We start from the raw sequence: 21,508 nt of genomic DNA, 5'->3' as shown, positions 1-21,508 counted from the left end.
TATATTATAAATTTTAGTTACATATATTACTTTTATATCCAGATTGAAATAGAACATCCAATTATTTTAAAATACTTATCCTTAAAATGAAGTTGATTTTGTTCCGCTAGCTCTTGGTTGTAAACTTGAGATTAACAAATAAATTAATAGTAAAATGTAATGAAGAGTCGAATCAAGCTCATTTCCCCTAAAACTAAAAGATAAGAAGAATCCTTGACAAGAATGCACATGCACAATTATTCCGATATATTATACAAGAATAATATCATTTTTAAACTAAGCTACTTGGAAGGCTTGCAACCACTTCTTCAAACAAAAGAAAAAGCGTGAAAAGCCCCACATATCTCATATCTCATATCTCATATCACATATGTAGTACAAATATTCGAAACCACTCAAACAAGCCATTTTTGAAACCAGATAAGATATATCCTACGGAGGATTGATTAAGCTCATTTTGGAAGTTTGCAATTACTTTCCCTCGTGTAGGGATGTTTGAATTTGATGAATCAACTTATTTAATATATGCTTAAATTGCCTTTTGATTTTTCGTTTTATTTAATTTATTCTCTCTATTGAAATGTGTCATGTTTTCTTTTTCTTTTTCACAGAAGTGTTTGAATTCTATATCCTATATTCATGGGGTGTAAATGAGGCTGAGTAGCACTTGTCAACACATTATCTACAAATTTTATGGTTTTCAGCAATTTTTACACTTGAGTTATACTCTGATATAAGTCTAGTCAACTTTTTTTTTTCTTTTTCCTTTTATAACTTTTTGAATTATAAATTTATTAATTAACTAACTTTGATGATATTCGATCAAACAATTTTAACATCTCACTCTTTATTAATCTCTTCAATCACTATTTCGCAACGTAAGTGATCTCAAATTATCCTTTTTCTAATTTTTTTTGACAATATAAGAATAATTGTGACTATAATTAATAATATTCTATAAATATTATATGTAATAAGAATTTATTTTTTAATACAATTTAAAATAATAAGACATTAATTTATTTTATTAGTATTATTTTTTAGTAACTTCAATTTAGAAAGAAAAAACATTCAAGACCACTAAATTAATATCAAATTATGTTCCCTAACTAAAATTTAAATTTGTTTCATAATTAATATAACCCTTTCTATATATATAAATTAGGATAAATATATTGAATAAGAATATTTTTAATTTATTAGAGAGAATTTGTTTTTTTCACATCTTTAAGAAAAATGTTCGTACGACTTTTTCTTCAACGAAAACGTTTTGGAAATTTTTTATTAATTTTTATTTCTTTTAGTCTTTTCCTTTTCAACTTTATTTGTGAATTGAAATATTCTTTAGAATAAATTATCAATGGTTAAAAATAAAATTGTATCACAATATTTATAATTTATGCAACCCTAAAATATAATTTATACATTCAAAATATTTATTTATTATAAATTTTAATTATATTAAATAAATATTTATCATGTACATAACATATGATAAAGTACTATATCATATTTTTAATTTATTATATTTAAATGTTTAATTATTGAGATTAAATAAAAAAGACAAAAGTACTTTCATATTTTAAAATTTGTTCATATAAATTGTGGTGTAGAAACTAAATATATCTTATATCTGTTAATTTTTAACTGATATGTATAAAGTATGTTGCTTTTATTCTACATTAGTTAACAACACTTACACTAATCATATAACTGATGTGAAAATATTTTAACCAATGTAGAATGTTGTCTTTGTATTAATGATTTTTATACACTCATAAAATATGTAAATTATATATATATATATCATAAGTACTAGTGAAATCAAAACATTTGATATATTTATTTATTTTTTATAAAAAAATTTAGAAACAATTGCGTATCATTTATAACAAGAGATAAGAAGAGAGAAATAAAAAAAATAATTGTGTGAGTAATGAGAAACTATCATCTATAATAAAAATGTAATTTGTAGTTAAAAATGTTAAAAGATTAAAATGTAAAAAGAAAAGTTTTCATTAATTTATTTTTTTAAAAATCATACAAGATAAAATAATCTCATTAAAAATGAAGATAAAAAATAGTTAAAAAGATATATTCTCTTTTATATGTCGTTATAAATTACATATAATACAATTTATCACAAATATGAAACGCGCATTGGACCAACTACAAAGTTCAAAACTAAAATAAACCCAACAAAACTCATAAAAAATAAAATAAAATAAACCCAACAAACCATTATAGAATAACATTGATAGTTGAAAAACAAATCTACCATGTGACAGTGACATGCACCGAAAGGCAAAATTATATATGTATGTGATCATTGATATTGCATAACAACGTACTATAGTCCAAAAACAAGGAAGTTGGACATGCGATTGCCTGAATAAGATTGGATGTCATGGTTTGCATCTGTTAATGCATTTAGTGACAATCCAAACAAATAGGCGCAGGCAAAGGAAAAGTGTGAGGAGTCCTATGAGTAAAATCCAAATATAAAGAACTACTATAAACATGTTGGAGGTTGCACTCAAAACGGGGTGTGGGGTGGTCATTTCCGCAGCAAACCAGTAGGTTAGAGTGAGGCTGGTGAGGGTGATGCACATCCCTATCGAGAAAAGCCACGTGAAAAATCGGTTATTCAGAGGGAGTCCACTTACCAGCAAGAGACAAAGAGCCAAAGATGAAACCAAACATAACGTGTTGAAAAATAGGAAGACAGCATAATTGTCTGGTTTGATAAAAGCTAAGACAGCTTCTCCAGGACATGGATTCGGAAATACTTGCTTGTATGATGAACATGTCTCAACTAAACCCTCCTTTGTTGGCCAAACACCACCTGGTTGGAGAAATTATTAGATAATCATCTCAAGCAAACATGTATATATATATATAGTCTTTAACTTTTTTATACATAAGTAAGTGTAATTAATAGTTTTTCGCAAGTTAAAAAACTTGAATACATATCACCTAGTAATCCTTTAGAACATGGACACTTGGTGATGTTAAACTACCTATTAATTTCTCACCTGGTGGATTAAGAGCACTTTGAAAGGTCATAGTTGCGATTACTGTAGCCACCAAGCTTAGCATCCCCCTCATGTCCTTCAACCATTCACCATTATTCTTGTGTTCCAACCAATTCCCTACTTTTCTTAAAACTCTTCTGCACCCTTTCATCTCTTCTCTAGACTCACTTTCAACGTTCATTGTAACTGATCTCTGCTATATATACCTTCAAGGAAATAAATTGAATGTGTAGGTTTAATTGGTTTAAAATAAATTTCATTTTGAGCAACGAAATTTGGATGAGCACTGTCAAATCACATCTATACTTTTAATAATGATACGTAAAGAAAAGAAAACAAAAATAAATTTATTCTGTTTATTGAATCCTGGCTAATGAAAGATTAATATCATCGATTATTGGAATTAATGTGTTCTTTAAACTAGTATTCTGCTTATTCCTCCTCATAGAAAATTATTAATTTTCACATATCCGGTCGCTAATTGGATCTTAAATATACCATTTTAAACCCACAAATTTTGTTTTTTTTTTTTCTTGAAAAATAAAACTGAATAATCTAAAGCTTTTGAGAAACCTTAAAGTAAAATTAAGAGATCTAACTTAATCACGAATTACTGTAAATCTCTTTTAATACCAAGTTTGATTTTGATGGATAAAAAAAAGAAGATTTCCATGGATGAAAAAAGAAGAAATAAAGTTTTTTTTTTTTATTTTTTTTTATTTTTTATATATTTATAATATCAACTTTTGTAAAACAAAAATGAGAGCAATTATATTCTATGTATTAAACAAACATATATACACTTATAAATATAAGTATAATATGCAAATATAAATAATTAAAAAACAAAGAAATTTATTTTAATTCACAGGAAATTAATTTATTAGTAAGAAAATATAAATTAAAACATTAAAAATATAAATGTTTGCAATGTTCAATTTTTAAAATATAAAAAAATCGGAAATTGGTTTGGGATTCCCGTGGTGCTTAGTTGGAACTGATTGAGATTGAGTTTACATATAGTTAATTTTTTTTTGGATAAAGTTAATATATAATTGAACTTTTTTACTAATTTTAGTCCATGGAAAGCAGCTAGTTAATTTCATTTTCTTAACTATTTTCTTATCTATAAATATTTTAGGGGAAAATTATTCTTAAAAAAACCCTAAGACACATATTAATTACATACCTTGGCTCAAGTATGGTAGCTCAAGATGTTATTTGCCCTTTTGCAGCAGCAGCCAAGCAAATGTAAGAATTATACTTGCAAATTAATTGCTGAAGTGAATGGTGAAACTGAAATGTGCTTTTGAAGCAAGGAAATATATATATATATATATATATATATATATATATATATATATATATATGCAAAATTGGTCATAAGCTAAGAAATATGGCCGGCTCAGCTTTATATATATATACACACACTTGTATCAGAAACTCTTTGTCGTCGTTGACGTATCTTTTCAAGTTATCTTAAAATGCAATTTACTTTCAATATAATAAAATAAAAGAAGGCATTAATCAAATCTTCGTTGTACTACCCCAGAAATTTTTTCTAATATGATATCATTTTGAGTCAGACTAAAATTTCATATTTGTGAGTGTAAGCCTATTTGACGTATATGCAATATTATTGTAAATTTTTAGATGGAATTCAACCATATGTAACATCTCTTACTACAACATATATATATATATACCTATGGTTTGTAGTAATTGTAGAAATAAGTTTGTTAACATATATATGTTATATATTACGTTATGGTCTGTCACTGAATTAAGCTAAGAATTTTTTTTTCGGTACATAGTAAGCTAAGAAGTTTGACACATGCGAGTGACGTGGAGGAGCAAAGAACTAGATTAGATCTCATCGTTTATGTTTGTCCATCCATACATTTAGTGACAATTCAAACAAATAAGTGCAGGAAAAATGGGACAAAAGTGACGATAATCCCTAAGAGTGAAATCCAATTATATAAAGAACTAATATATATAAAAATAAAACAACTTGTTTCAGTATGATATATAGCTCAAGATGTGAGGTACGTGCGAGTTTCCATCACTGGACGCAGAGAAAGTTGGTAAACACAAGTATTTCATTGACCAGTAGAGTCAATTTGGATAAAATTTTGTGTGATCCAGTGTTGATTATGAATTAGATTTGCAAACAAGCTACGAGTATTCCAAAGTTGATTATGAATTAAATTTTGTTGTGTATTTATGCATGACGTGCAAAACTTCCATTTGAAAGGATTTAAACGGTTATTCAAACACACAAATGTCATGTTAATTTTACTAACATCATTAACAATATCAAAGATAAGAAAAAAATTACATCAGACTTTAAATAAGATTCAGATTCTTTAACTTAAGAAAGCGAACGTTACGGTGCTCTTCTCTAATTTCAAACCGTTGGATTATTAAAGTTAATAAAATTTTAACACGTCAGTGATTATTTCAACCACGTACTTATTTTATTTTACTTCTTCCAAACTTGTTCATTGTTATGGTTGAAATAACAGTGGCCAACAGCGCATTCCATCCATCGTTAATTAGGAACACTATGAGCCAAAAAGTTTCTCCTTAAAATAGGAGAAATTCTATGGTACCCATCTTATTTGAGAGGGTACCGGTACAGTTTTTTATATTTTATATTTTTAATATTTTATTTAAATAATATTTATGATATTTTATTCTTTTAATTTTTAAACTATTTAGTTATTTTATTTTTATTTTATATATTCTAATTTATTTGTAATAATATTATTATATATTTAAATAGTTTAATTTTAATAAATTTTTAAGTATATTTTTATCTTTTCACTTAAAATTTTTGAATTTCTATATTTTAATTTTAATAATTTTTTATTTCTACTATTTATTAATTTTTTTCTTTTTTAATATTTTATAATATTATTAAAATCTTATAATTTTAATCTCTATAATTTTATCTTATTTTTTATTTTATAAGTATAATTTGTATTATTCACTTTATAATTAACCGAAAGGGCAGTTTTCTATAATTATTCAAGTTACAATATTCAAATTCTAACTTCTAAGGTACGCGTTTGGAATTTTTCTTTTTTAACAAATTCAAAACAACAGAAGTCTATTAATGTTGATGCCATTCCTCCGGTTTTACAATACAAATAAACTCACGATATAAGACACTACAAAAAATGTGTGATTTGTGGCGGTTATTTTGGCAGTTTCTGGCGGTTAAAAACCGCCACAAATCGCATTACCGGCGTCATCAATAACCGCCGGATCTACGGTCGCCAAAAACCGTTTGCGGCGTACATTTTGTAAACGCTGGTTTTGGGCGCCAGAAAATTCAATCTCTTTTGTGGCAGTTTAAAACCGCCACAAAATGTATTTTTGTTTAACTTGTTTGAAATTTTGTGGCGGTTTAAACCCGCTACAAAATGTATGTAAACTGTTTCTTTTTTTTAACATTTCTGGCGGTTTTAAACCGCCACAAAATCGCATTTTTTTTCTTTATTCAACATATGAATAAGTGGTCAGTTAAGATCCCAAAAGTACTGAACAATTTACAGCTAATAGTGAGCTCTTGGTCCTAGATTGCATAAGATTGTTCAAAAGATATTGATGAATGACAATATATATAAGGTACTGAGCAGCAACAAAGGTGCCTGGAGGATAATTTAGCATTTCAACCTTGTAACGTTTTATATGTAAATAGCAACACAAAAGATTTAGACAACCTGGTTGTTGTAACATACAATAGCATAATTCAAATGGTCCAAAAGATATGGGAAGATACAAAACATAAACGTTTGCAAAAGTACAACCAAGGAAAGTTTGCAGGTTTTATTAACTATAGAACATAATAAAGTTCAACAAAAGGAAAATTTCCTAAGGAATGATGTCTTGGTTTACAGGGAGGAAAAATATAAGTCTTACCTGATTTAAACAAATTTTAACTAAATAATTGGATTATAAAGAATTTTGCCAATAAAAAAATAGTGCAGGCAATTATCCATGCTGCAAACTTGAAATCCCTATTTAGCACTTGATAGCATAGCATAAACATTTCTTCTAAAATATGAGACACGTAAAACATAAAATCCAATAAAAAAAAATCCAAGAAATGGATGCAAGGAATCATTAAAACAATATTTAAATGACTCAAAGAAATTGGAAAACAATAGTGCTTTTGAAATTAATTGATAAAGAATGAAGAATGATCAGTGAAAAAGATTATTTTCAGAGATCCAGTTAAAACACTTAATTGTAAACAATACCTGCATAGAAGTTGGCTTGAGTTGAGCTTTCAGTTCCTATACTGCAGACTGGAAATGTTTAGACAACCACATAAAAAAAGATAAATTAAGAGGTTCTAAGATAAATTAATTCAATTTGCTAGTTTTGCATTTGTATATCTAAGATTCTAAGGTCTCTTTACCGCTTACCTTGGATTAAGAGGTTTTGCATCCTTCTTCTCAGGTTTCACTACTGCTATCTTCAATGCTCTCATGTTGTTCTTTGACTCAACCCCTGTAGGAAGGATTTTAACCCGAGTAAGATTTCAATCCCAATGGGAAAAAAAATTAAAGAGTTTCCTTTTGTTTGTTCCATAATATTTTAATCATGTTTAAAATTTTGATCAATTTTTTCTATCTTGCAGGCTTCATCAGATTTAAGTATTTTGGACTTTGATATACCTTTTTCCATCACTTTTGTAGCGGCTGTTCCAATTGAAATTGTGGCGATAATTTATATAATGGTTTCCATAACATGGCACGTTTTCATTGTTGTTGTTCCTACAATGGTTGCATCAAAATATGTTCAGGTTTATCAACCTTCTAATTTTTCTCAGTTTTCTATTTTTGTCCCTGCTTAGTTCCGAAAGTTAACAATTTCTTAATCTCCTTTACTCCCTAAAAGGGATATTATCAAGCCTCTGCAAGGGAATTAATTAGGATCAATGGAACCACAAAAACTCCTGTCATGAATTTTGCATCTGAGACATCACTTGGTGTAGTTACTGTAAGAGCATATAACATGGCAGACAGATTCTTTAAAAATTACTTAAATCTTGTGGACACAGACGCAACACTGTTCTTTCATTCTAATGTGGCCATGGAATGGTTAGTTTTAAGGATTAAAGCACTTCAAAATTTGACAGTCATCATTGCAGCTTTGTTGCTTATTCTAGCTCCTCAGGGATATGTATCTCCAGGTATAATTATATGAAATGTTAATTACCTCGATAAGATTTTGTGCATGCTATTAACAAGATAATATTTTATTAGCTACTCTTAATCAAAGTCCATCTCAATAAATGCAAAATTCAGCCTCTAAACCACCAAAACGAAAAAAGGAAGCCACAGTATCATAAAGGTTTTACTTAATTAAGATATTCATTAGAGAAATCAGAGGCTGTCAAACATTATAAGAGTACACTACACTATGTTGCTAAAAAAAATAATGGTACAAAAAATCAGTGGAAGGACCAATGGATTAAAGTATAATATTCACATTATTTACATCTTACAATTTCTACATGATTTCAAGTTATACTTATGTGAGTTTTATACTATTTCGACTTTCAAGGTGTAAGTGACACTCACACATAGGGGCTATAACATAAATTTGCTAAGCACTTTTGAAGGAATCATGAAAAAAATAACAACATAAAGGTCCCTGTATTTCATAATGGCTCTGCAACCAAATATAAGCAGGCGTGCAAATTTTCCATTTTTTTAATAATGGGTGTTAGCTTATTATATATCCAGTAAAACATATCATCATAAATTCCGATTGTTGGAGAGAGAATTTTTAACTGCAAAGCTGTTTTGAACAATGTTAATCAAATTCAAAACCAACAAAGTACCCGCAAAATTTCATTTTCTCGATCACGAGGCCTTATGCTTTGGTAAAATCCACACCATGACTCCAAACCCTCTCCAAGCTGTTGAGGTGTTCTAATATCAGGTGAAAAGAAGGATCTCCCGATTGGACAAAACCTTTAGAAAATGCAGATTTTGTGAGAAAATTTAAAAACACATACTTTGAGCTCCAATTTTCCCTCAATTATTATCTGGTAAAATTACCTCTTAGATGATAGCTCTCTCAATACAATGTCAAGAATCTGGAGTGCTTCCTGTGGAGCATCAGCACGTTTACCAGCTAAAAACTGACCCAAGTGGTGCAAGTTTGCCCTGGCAACAAACTTGATCACCACTCTATATTCTCTTTCCCTTCTGAAAATGTAACATGTCAACCATCTTTGTATATGTAACGTGTCAAATCAAATTGATTCACAAACATAAAAACAAACCATATTGAGTGTTCTTCGAACTTTTGCTTCCACCTTTCTTCATACACCTCTTGAAATATGTCCTTAAATCTATAATAATGACAAACAACAAATTATCTCCAATAGCAACAAAACAAATAAAAAAAGGTTGTCTGAATTACAGAGAAGTTTATCATACAAAGGTGACACTTCAAGACTATGAAAAAAAAAGAAGTAAAAACAACTCTAGCTGATGATGCCAAGGCATCATCTATGTTACTCACCCATGGTCGAGTAAAACAACATCTGTTGAGTGAAAATGCCATTGAATTGTCCAAGATATAAACTTATCCAAAAGTACTTTTAAGAGAGAGAAAAAATGAAGGAAAAATGAATAAACTTCTCCATTAGCTAACATTAGCTTATTCAGAAACAAATTTGTAGAACTTCTCTCCTATTATCTTCTTCAAATCTTAATTTTAACTTTTACATAAGTTGGTTTTAATTTTTTCCACTTTCAAGTGTTTCTGAAGTTTACTTAATCAAATCCTAGATAAAAAATTATAAAAGGAGTTCCACACCTCCACCTCCACTTTGTATATTATAGATAGATAACGTAAACACCTAAAAATCTAAACAAAGAAACAATAATCAGTTGTTATATACGAAAGGAGGAAATTATCTACATGTAACATCCTCCTAATGCAACAAAAGCTAGTCATAAAATGATGAAAATACCTTCTGTCATATCTAGACTGATTCTTCTCTCTTTTCGACATTCCATTAGGGAGAAACATTAGTTTGGTTTTCTGGCTCCCAGCAACATTCCTTAAGTTTTTAAGGGGATAAGGCAACTTAAAATATGCATAAATGCCCAATTTGGTTCTCATTCTATGAGCAGATTCAGCGACCCTCTTCACCTCCTCCAGCAAATTATAATCTACACACAGAACATCACAAAATAAATAAACATAGCGAAATTAGAAAAACAGAATTGAAATGAAAACCATTAAATAGTAACGAGTTTTTAAATTATAGGCTAAAATATATATTATTTTTTCTATTTTCTTATACATAGCAAGTGCTACACTTGGGCCTTTGAAATTGTAAACATCAAGCTCCGTTGGAGCATCACCATCTTCTGGGACTAAATTAGACATAAACACAAGTTTGTAAACTACATGCTTGATATTCTAATGAATAAATTAAAAAGTTTCAATTCCATTGAAAGCGAGGCTTTGGAAATTAACATACCAAATACCAACTTAAGCTTCCCTGGTTTGCTGATTATTGCGTCAGTGACCCTATACTAGTCACCAAAAGCATGCCTACCAATACAAATGGGTTTTTTCCATCCTGTAAACTAAAAAATAAGTAAATGGTGCTTAGCTGTATTTCAACTCCATTAATGATCAAACTAGAGTTGAGGCATTACCAGAAACAATTCTCGGTATGTTGCGGCATATTATGGGTTCACATAAAACAGTACCTAGAAGGAAACAAAAAAGAAAAATGTCACGGAAAATTTTGAAAAAGTTTTGGAATAGAAGAAAAATTTTAAACAAATAAAGAACAAATTCCAGAAGTATCTGCATGCTTCAAACTAAATACTCATCAAAATATGATTCCAAACCGTAGGCCCCAAACCATTTGGATCCCAAATTCCAATAAAATCATCAATAACCCTAACAGAATTAATGTTTCCAACACAAAATACCTGTAGATTCATCATTTGAATGCCAAATTATCGCAATCAACGAGCGAATCGAAGTAATAATCACAAATGTTGCCTCCGAATATGCCCAAGCTCGAACGCACAACTTTTTCAAACCGAAACCATCGAGTCTGCCTCTCTCCGTCAACGAATCTATGTAACGTCTATGTGAATTGAATGCTCACGCATGGCAGTAGCATGGAGAATTTTGAGCGAAGAAAATGCTTTAACGCAGGAGAAGTTTGAACCTGCCCCTCATCGCTCGAACATTTTTACTTTTATTCTTTTAACAATAATAAAAAATATTTTAATTGAATTGGCCACGTGGTTGCATAAAAGCTGGCAATAACATAGATAAGTATTTTGAATATTGTGGCGGTTTTAAACCGCCAAAAATTTAAATTTTTTGTGGCGGTTATAATAACCGCTAGAATTACAACATTTTTTAGCGGTTTACTAAAATCGCCAGAAAATAACCGCTATTAACTACATGATTTTTTGTAGTGAGATAATTGATTTTTTTTTTAAAAGGAGGATTTTATTCGATATGAAGGTTTATTTTGTCTCATTTTTTTTTATCATTTTAAAATTGAATTCAAACCACTTGTTTTTACTTTGCTTGGACTATGTTCCATCTCGTTTGGATTAAATTTTGGATCTTATTTTAAAAGCTGAACTAATTAAACTTCATTTCTTAAGATATTATTATTATTATTATTATTCACCCCCTAAAACTAAGTAGTTATCTCTTGAATTAAAAAAAGAAAAAGAAAAGTTTAACAGAACCACTTATATTTTCATTCAACAGTAACCATAGTTCAGCAATAGACTGAAGTTTTTAACAGACGTCAACCTCAGAGACTCTAATTAGAGTTCATAAGCTTGGGCATCCACTCAGCAAGCAATATTCGGACAAGGGTTATTTGTTTTACTCCCATTTGTTTTCGATACACCTTGGGACACTCATTGATAATAACATAACTACAAATTTTTAGTCAAGTAAATATTTTATATTTTTAAATATTAATTAAAAAATAAAAAAATAAAATTTAAAGAGTGATGAAGTGTTTTGTCACGTAGTGGATGTCTTTGAAACATTTTCCGTTGTACAGTCATGGTGAAGGGATGGTACAGTGGAAAAAGGAGCTACTACGTCTCCTCATTTACGTCGGAAACTAGCACACCCGACGTTGTAAAAACGTGGTGGCAGTTCCGTAAATAAAGAGGAGGAAATTTACGTCGGACCCATCTATGTCCGACGTAAATTTCCCCCCAAAAACCCCAACATTCCTTTTCCCTTCCCGCACCTCCCATATTGTTTACGAAAAATATACTGTTACTTCTTCTTCTTCTCTTATATTCTCTAAGTCTCCAACTGCATTTGATTCCACATTGCACGTCTCTAAGTCCCTAAGTCTGCACATTACACGTTTGAGGTAATTTTGTTCTCTACACAATTTGTTTTTTTATTTTCTGTTATTTGTTCATCTGGAACGGGCCCGTACTACTTGTAGAACGGGCCGTTCTCCTTGCAGAACGGGCCGTTCTGCTTAATTTTTTGTTTTGTAAATTCTTCATCTGGAACGGACCGTTCTGATTTCAGTACGGGCCTTTCCAGATACATTAAAGATGAACTTTTTTAGGCTTTGACTTTTAGTTTACCATCGTATTAGTAGAAATATTTATGGATTTTATCCGTAATTAGTATCGATTTTTTAGAGTTGTAGTTTAGGTTAGAAAAATTATGAATAACTGAGTGAATAATTAATTTGTGTTAATATATAGATAATGAATCAAAGTTGGATGAATGCAAGTCGCATTAGTCAAGAGTACAGAAATGGAGTTAAAGAGTTCTTGGAATTTGCAAGAGTATCCATGTGTTTGTTGTTTGAATCAGATACGTCAAGAAGTTGGAGAAATACGTGATCACCTGTTTATATATGGTATTGTGAAGAGTTATACAGTATGGACATGGCACGGAGAAATATTAGACATTCCAACAGTGTCAACAACTGAAAATTTTTGAAGGGATGGACGATAACTTAGAAGAAATGATACGTTATGTTGGTGAATAAAATTTTGAAAGAGCACATGTGTATGATACCTTAAAGTCTGATTTTGAGCAACCATTATACCCAGGATGCAGTATGTTTACAAGATTATCAGCAACTTTAAGATTGTTTAGTTTAAAAGCAAGAAATGGCTGGACTGATAAAAGTTTCACAGAATTGTTGGAGTTGTTGAAGGAGATGCTTCCAGAAGATAACACGATACCTAATCGCAACTATGAGGCAAAAAAGATACTATGTCCAATGGGTTTGGAGTATAAGAAGATACACGCGTGCCCTAATGATTGCATATTGTATACAAATGATTTTGCTACACTAAAAATGTGTCCGACATGTGGATTGTTGCGGTTTAAAAAGAAAACTGATGGAAGTAGTGGTGAGGAAGAAATAGAGGGTCCTCCTGCTAAGGTCTTATGGTATTTGTCAATAATACCTAGGTTTAAAAGATTATTTGCCATTAAAGAGGATGCAAAAAACCTCACATGGCATGAAAATGGTAGAAAATGTGACAATTTTCTTCGACATTCAGCTGATTCTCCGCAATGGAAGAGGATTGATGAAACATTTCCAGAATTTGGTGCAGAGTAAAGAAACTTGAGAATTGGTCTAGCTACAGATGGCATGAATCCTTATGGGAACTTAAGTAGTAAACACAGTTCATGGCCAGTTTTGTTGGTCATTTACAATTTGCCTCTTTGGCTATGCATGAAGAGAAAATATATTATGTTGTCTATGATGATATCAGGATCCCGACAACCAGGAAATGACATAGATGTGTATCTTAGTCCATTGATTGATGACTTGAAAATGTTATGGGAGACAAGAGTGGAGGTCTTTGATGCATATCGTGAAGAAAAATTTACTATGCGTGCAATGTTATTTTGCATAATAAATAATTTTCCAGCATATGGTAACTTGAGTGGGTATAGTGTGAAGGGTCATTATGCATGTCCTATATGTGAAGAAAACACAAGTTATACCCAATTGAAACATGGGCAAAAGACTGCGTACACTAGGCAGCGTAAGTTTCTTGTTCGTAATCATCCATACCGTAGATTGAAGAAAGCATTCAATGGATGTCAAGAGGATGAAATTGCCTCGACACCGCGCAATGGTGAAGAAGTATATCAGCGGGTGAAGAACATTAACATTGTGTTCGGAAAGACGCAAAAGAAGTCAATATTCTTTAATCTTCCTTATTGGTGCAAGCTAGATGTTAGACACTGCATAGATGTGATGCATGTGGAGAAAAATGTTTGTGATAGTGTAATTGGGACATTGCTAAACATCAAAGGAAAGACTAAAGATGGAGTGAAAGCACGACAAGATTTGGTGGACATGGGTATACGTTCTGAGTTACATCCTCAGTCTATTAGAAGACACACTTACTTGCCTCCAGCTTGTCATACTCTATCAAAAAAAGAAAAAAAAAAAGCTTTTGTGAGTGCTTACGTAGTGTGAAAGTTCCACAAGGGTACTCCTCAAATGTTAAGAGTTTGGTGTCTATGCAAGATTTGAAGTTAATTGGTTTAAAGTCTCACGATTGTCATGTCTTAATGCAACAACTTTTGCCTGTGGCTATTCGTAACATTTTACCATCTTCTGTTAGAGTTGCTATTACTCGATTGTGTTTATTTTTCAATGCCATTTGCAACAAAGTAATTGACCCTGTAAAGTTAGATGAGTTAGAAAATGAAGCAATCACAATCTTGTGTCAATTGGAAATGTATTTTCTACCTTCATTTTTTGATATCATGGTGCATTTGATTGTTCATTTGGTTAGGGAGATTCGATTGTGTGGCCCGATTTATCTTAGATGGATGTACCCTGTTGAGAGATACATGAAGATCTTAAAAGGATATGTCAAGAATCAATACCGCCCAGAAGCCTCTATTGTGGAGAGGTACATTGCAGAAGAAGCCATTGAGTTTTGTTCAGGCTACATGTTGAAATCAGAACTAATAGAAATTCCCAAGACTCGACATGATGGGAAACAATTTGGTAAGGGTACTCGAAGTTTAAAGATTAAAACTGTGAGTCGAACAAAAGTTAACCAAGCACATTTGTACATATTGAACAATACTGATGAAGTAATTCCTTACATATCTGAACACATAGATGAAATCAAGATAGCACACCCCCGAATGAATGAGAAATGGGTATTGAATGAACATAACAAGAGTTTCTTAGCTTGGTTTAAGAAAAAGGTTTACGGTGAGGTTAATGCTTCTGATACACTTTTGAGACTCGCGCGTGGGCCTAACAATGATTTCATTACATTTGGTGGGTATGACATTAACAAATATTTTTTCTATACAAAGACAGAAGATGAAAAAGTAGAGTACAAAACAGTGGGGTTACAATTCAGGTTGAGGCTGTGCACTTTGCTAGTTCTAAAGATAAAAATCCCATTACAGCATCCATGAGTTATTTTGGAGTCATACAAGACATATGAGAAATTGATTATGTTACGTTTAGAGTGCCTGTGTTCAAGTGAAAATGGGTTGATGGCAATACGGGTGTGCGGACAGATGATTTAGGATTTACTTTGGTTGATTTGAATAAGGTTGGTTATAAGGATGAACCTTTTATTATGGCATATCAAGCAAGACAAATTTTTTATGTCAGGGATCCATGTAATGAGAAATGGTCAGTGGTCCTCGAAGGAAGAACCATGCATGGAACTCACGAAGATGAGTCTCTAGATATGCATGAGACACCGTCTTTCTCAAGCAGATCATTTGGTCCTATTACGGACAATGAAGTAGACGAAATACATGCTATTTGAAGTGATCATGATGAAGGAATATGGGAAAACATTCCAACCTAATAGGTTTCTGTTTTTGTATTCGTTGTTTTTTTATTAGTTTTTTTGTTGCTATATTGTTATTATCTTTTTTACTTTATTTGTCTATTAAGTTAATTAGTTGTTTTAATAATGAGAGTTTAATTTTTTCAGGATTATCGAGGATTCAGGGTCTGGCAGTGGAAAGAAGGAAGGTAGATCTGTCACTCGATTGTCTGGGTTGACAGTTGGATGCATTGCCAAGGAGAGGACACCGGTTGAGGTGGATCCTCGTTCTAGCAAGGCGTCAGGCCCAAATGCTGCCAAGTTTAAGAGCTATTTGGGAGTCCTAGCTCGACGACATGTTTCTATTATCATTCCATCATGGGATGACATTCAGGAGGCTGACAAGAACCTCATGTGGCAGGATATTCAGGTATATACTTTCACATCGCTTCAATATTATATAACTTAAATACATTATTTATTAATTAGTTATTTTCATAGCAAAATTTTGACATTCCCAACACTGAGGTCATGAGGAGGAAGATGTTATCTGCCCTTGCCACCAGGTGGAGAGACTTCAAGACTTTCTTGACACGGGAGTATGTATTTGGAGAGCAACAAAATGAGACTCCCTGTCTAAAGTACCAGATCACTGATGAGGAGTGGATGCAATTTCGTGCCACTCGATTGGACCCTTCTTGGCAGGTTAGTTATTGATAACTCTTACATTAACACAAATACTTAATCATTATTTTAATTAATGTCATTTTCTTTTTGTATTATTGCAGGCCAAAAGAATAGCTGCCCAAGAACGACAGAGCAAGAATGATGCACCCCATCTATTGTCAAGAGAGGGATATGAAAGAAAAAAAGGAAATGAAGAAGGCTAGGGCAGGGGAAGTAGGGGTTGAGTCTGCTGACCGTGTGGAGTCACCTCCCCACCATGAGATGTGGATAGCAGCCCGGACAAAATTAGATGGGCAAATGACTTCTGAGTCTGCAAGGGTCGTTGCTGATAAAATAGTAAGTAAAAATATACAAACTAAGACTCTTCATTTCAACTCATTTAATTCATAAGTGTAGTTTAGGCTATACTTATTGTTAATATGTTGCAGGAGGGTTTAGTTGAGAAGACCATTCAGGGCTCATTTGTTTCTCATGGTCGGGATGATATCCTCACAACGGCCATAAGAAGGCTAGAGCACGGAGGCCGTGTGCGTGGTGTTGGTGGTTCTTGGAGCCACCGGGATTTCTTTGGTGCACGATCATCGAGGAGCACTATTGACTCTTGCAGTCAAGAGGCTATGCAGAGAATGGAGATGCAGTTTGAAGAGAAATTGAAGAACATTCGAGAAGAGTTTGAACAGAAGTTTGAACTTTTGGCTCGTTCTCAGCTTCAGACTGCAGTTGCTCATGATGGTGTTCGAGTCAGCACTAAAGGGAGTTGTGCTGCTCCAGATCCCTCAGCAGAACACACTCACACTGATGTACCAAACCAGTGTGAGTTATATGTTGAGGATGACCCCCCACGGTTAGTGGCTATTGGCCGAGTATTTGAGGGTGGCTCAACCATTCATGGTGTCCCTCTACAGCCAGACTGGACACGGTTGTGGTTGACCAAGTTCAAGATGCTGCTGCTCCAGTGCCTTTGCCCAATACAGAGGTTCAACTAGTGGGGCAGGCAACCGACACATTCTTAGCTTGGCCAAAGCGTTTGGTCATGCCGCTTTCAGCACGGGCAAAGGTAATCCTATTATTACTCTTTTATATTCTTATAATTCTATTATTGTTTAACTAATTTTGATTATTTCTTTAGGATTTTATCAATCGTGGTAAGGAGGTCATGAGAGAACCTCATGTTGATCATGCTAATATCGCAGAAGCCGAGGATGATCCCATATCTAGGCTTCTATCCATATTACCACGATTAAAGAAGAAACCAATTCAATTGCAGTGGGACATTAGAGTTTTTGGAGTTGATAGCTCTGATGTTCCACTATACATATCCCTACCTGATGCATTAGAGATTGTTGGGGGAAACTCCATGTTAAATATATCTATCATACAGTTGTGAGCCATGTAAGTCATATTTTCTTTTATGAGTCTAAATTTACAATAATTACATTTAACTTATAATAATTATTTGTGTTGGGTACATGGACAAATTGAGTGTGGAGCAAGCACAAGTAGAAGTATATGGATTTATTGAGCCTCAATCCATCCAAAAATCAGGAAACACTCAGGTCCATATCCAGCAATATATGCAAACATGGATGAGTGACTCACGAAGAGATATATACATGGCTCCATACATTGACGGGTTAGTTTTTTAATTGGTTTTTTAATCATGGTAATTTTATACCTAATTTGTTTGTCATACAATGTAGGTCTCATTGGCAGTTAATGGTAATCATTCCTAAGGAATACACCGTGGTGTGGTTTTGTTTATTACATCGAAAACCAAGCCACGAAATTAAATGCCAATTACAAGGGTAACTAAAATTTTTCATTATCTTTTAAAACTGTAATTATATATATTGGCTAACATCGGTTTTTATTTCAATTAATTAGAATCGTGTCTGGAGCTAATATTTTAAGAGGAAGAAGCAGATCATCAAAGACATTGCACTTCATATACCCTAAGGTTAGAAAATTAATTAATACAGCCAATAATATTTAAATTTATTGACTTTGGAAATAATAGTTATTTGTTTGTCATTTTAGTGTAATAAGCAACAAAACTTGTTTGAATGTGGCTATTACATCATGTATTGGATGAGAGCCATAGTTTCTGCGGGTATTACTGATTCTTGGACGCAGGTAATTCATATCAAAATTTATTTAACTATATTTACCTTTACGATAATTAACATTGCATATTAATGACACTTAAATTAATGTTTCAGGTCTTTCAAGATCCATCTCCATTGCCCGAAGATGAGATGATCAAGATAAGAGAACAATGGGCAACTTTTTTTTCTTCAAAGTATATAATAGTTAGATTTCTAAGTTTAGTTAGTTAGATATTATGTTTATAGTTTGATAGTTAGCTAGTTAGTTTAGTTAGTTAGATAGCATTGACAAACATATGTTTTATAGTTTTTTTAAGATAATAGGATTTACATTGTCATAATTTATGCTTTTTAAGATTTATATATTATTTTCTTTTTGTCATTCAATTTTGAAATATAATTTGAATTTGTATTCTGGACTGCCTGGTTTAGGTTTGATATTCTGGACTATATATATATGCAGGTGTTGGGTATATCAAAAATTAATAAATGTTTTTAAAAAAAAACCCCAGAAATTACGTCGGACAAGACCATGTCCGACATAAATTTACGTCGAGCCTTGCATTGGCCGACGTAAATTTACGTCGGACATGGTCTTGTCCGACGTAAATTCTGGCGTGTTTTTAGGCCCCTTTTTACGTCGGGCTAGCGAAATCTCCGACGTAAATTTACGTCATCTTTTACAGGCGACGTAAATTTACGTCTCCCGTATTAACGTAGGCTGCGTTTCCGACGTAAAAAGCTTCAAATACCCGACATAAAAAGGGTATTTTGTACTACAAAGGACACAATATTATGATGTTAGAAATAATAGAAAATAAAGCAAGATGAAGGGGTTGAGTTACTTTGCATTAAAGGGTATTTTCCTGTTTAAAATTACATACTCTCTCTAATTTAACTACAAAGCATTTATTTGATATTTTTAATAATTATGTTATTAATATTATATTATTTTTGATAATTATGTTATTGGTGATGGTAGTAATTATGTCAATGATGATAACGCAACAATAATAACAGTAGTGATGATTGCAATATTGATAGTGGTGACAATATCGATAGTGATAGTGACAATAATATTGATGATGACAACAATAATTGTAACAATTATGACAACGACAATGATAAGAGACAATTATAATAGTAACGATATATACATGATGTAATTTTATTTACAATCTTTTAATTTAAGTTTTTTTTTAATTTAAGGATTTTGGTATTATTAATTTATTATTTTTACTGAGGCCACATAGGAGGGTTTAAACGACACCGGCATAACTTTTACTAAGTGTTACACCGCTCAATAACTTTATATTAAATGTGAATTTTGAAAATCCAACCGTTAGATTGAAAATTCATATTTCTTAGATCATATATATCAAATTTTATATTAATCTAAGATGATTTGATACTTCATTTCATAAAAAAAATTGACGTAATGTATACATTTCAAAATATACTAAAATATGAACACTTTGATTACCTTCAAGTTGTGGTTCAATTTTAACAAAATTTGACATATATGATCTAAGAGATATGAACTTTCAATCTAATGGTTGGATTTTCAAAATTCACATTTAATATAAAGTTATTGAGCAGTGTAACACTTAGTAAAAGTTACACTAGTATCGTTTGAACCCTCCTCATATATATATATATATATTATGTAAGAGTAATTTTTGATAGATTTATTTTATTAAATAATTCATGTTCTACGTCAAATTTTAATAATCTAACTATATTGAATTAGAAGTTCTTAATGTATTGATCAAGTATACAAATTTTTAAAAAGATTGAAAATCATACGATACTTTGTTATATAAATTCAAATCAATATATAAAATATTTTTATGATTATCGATCAATTTGAATTAATAAAATAAAATATCAAATAATTTTCAAATTTTTAAAAAATTTATAGACTTGATATATATATATATATATATATATATATATAACATTCAATTAGAGCATGTCTTATTATGAGATATATGTGTGGAGTAAATCATAATTTTTAGATTAAAGATAAAAGATAATTAATTATCAAGATTCAAACTTAATTATAAACATTCCTTTACAAAATTATTATTATTATCTCTTTTACAACTATCAACATGTACCATTGTCTACTAGTGAGGCTGCCATCACTGTTATTATTGTCATTATTGTCACACCACCACTATCATTGTCGTTGACAACAGTGGTGACAATGATAGTAACAAATAACAATGACAGTGAAAATAGTGATGACAACAATAACAATAGTGGCATCGTCGTTATCGCCACCATTATTGTCATCATTGATGTTGTCATCATCACTGTCATCAACAACAATGGTAGTAATGACAACAACGACAATGACAATGGTAATCATGATTGTGGTGGTGGGTGGTAGTGATATAATTGCATAATTGATGAGGATGACACGCACAAAAACACACATTTATAACAGAGAGAGTGAAAATTGAGTAGAGAAAAATTGTATTCTCACACTTGTACATTAGGCATGACTAATATCTCTCTTATTAATGAGTAATAATACAAACATGTATTTATAAAATACATTGAAAAATGATACAAGCATATGATATTTATGAACTAAGGTACACATATAATACTTATAGACTATATTATCAACTGATACCATCAAAGGATGTCACTAGACAATATATGTATTGACTAAACCTTCAAACTATATGTATAAACTAAACACATAAATTATACATATAGACGATATGTGCAGACTATATATTTGAATTACATTACTCAACCATAACAAGGTATAATAATGGAGAAGTAATTAGAGTTTCGCATGCGAGATGAGGTAGCTAGCACAGAA

General features: G+C 31.4%; 2 protein-coding genes and 1 long non-coding RNA gene across 3 annotated transcripts; 1 reads left to right on the top strand and 2 right to left on the bottom strand.

Moving 5' to 3' along the window:
- Nucleotides 1-2,225: 2,225 nt before the first annotated feature.
- LOC109802615 (uncharacterized) lies at nucleotides 2,226-3,622 on the bottom strand. Its single transcript, XM_020364033.3, has 2 exons — nucleotides 3,036-3,622; nucleotides 2,226-2,845 (listed from the first exon to the last, which is right to left on the bottom strand). The coding sequence occupies exons 1-2, from the start codon at nucleotides 3,214-3,216 to the stop codon at nucleotides 2,406-2,408; spliced, it is 621 nt and encodes a 206-aa protein (XP_020219622.1). The 5' UTR covers nucleotides 3,217-3,622; the 3' UTR covers nucleotides 2,226-2,405.
- A 5,300-nt stretch (nucleotides 3,623-8,922) lies between these two features.
- On the bottom strand, nucleotides 8,923-11,584 carry LOC145957711 (uncharacterized). The gene is made up of 4 exons (XR_014433721.1): nucleotides 11,021-11,584; nucleotides 10,558-10,792; nucleotides 9,119-10,243; nucleotides 8,923-9,031 (listed from the first exon to the last, which is right to left on the bottom strand). It is a non-coding gene; the product is annotated as an uncharacterized LOC145957711 (long non-coding RNA).
- Nucleotides 11,585-15,845: 4,261 nt separating this feature from the next.
- On the top strand, nucleotides 15,846-16,767 carry LOC145957790 (uncharacterized). Its single transcript, XM_083074195.1, has 5 exons — nucleotides 15,846-15,850; nucleotides 16,046-16,086; nucleotides 16,183-16,307; nucleotides 16,379-16,582; nucleotides 16,666-16,767. Exons 1-5 carry the CDS (start codon nucleotides 15,846-15,848, stop codon nucleotides 16,765-16,767), a joined length of 477 nt encoding a protein of 158 aa, XP_082930321.1.
- The last annotated feature ends 4,741 nt before the right edge of the window (nucleotides 16,768-21,508 follow it).

This window comes from Cajanus cajan, chromosome 5 (genome assembly GCF_000230855.2).
Source record: "Cajanus cajan strain Asha chromosome 5, NIPB_CcT2T_4, whole genome shotgun sequence".
NCBI lineage: Eukaryota > Viridiplantae > Streptophyta > Magnoliopsida > Fabales > Fabaceae > Cajanus > Cajanus cajan.
The sequence above is the reverse complement of the archived record's forward strand: the minus strand, read 5'-3'. Positions and strand labels throughout refer to the sequence as shown.

Coding starts and splice junctions, on each gene's coding strand:
- LOC145957790 (XM_083074195.1), top strand. Junction 16,087..16,182: donor TGGCAGTGGAAAGAAGGAAG/GTAGATCTGTCA, acceptor GCAAGGCGTCAG/GCCCAAATGCTGCCAAGTTT. Junction 16,308..16,378: donor TCATGTGGCAGGATATTCAG/GTATATACTTTC, acceptor TTATTTTCATAG/CAAAATTTTGACATTCCCAA.
- LOC109802615 (XM_020364033.3), bottom strand. CDS start 3,216: ATGAACGTTGAAAGTGAGTCTAGAGAAGAGATGAAAGGGTGCAGAAGA. Junction 2,846..3,035: donor AAGTGCTCTTAATCCACCAG/GTGAGAAATTAA, acceptor TTCTCCAACCAG/GTGGTGTTTGGCCAACAAAG.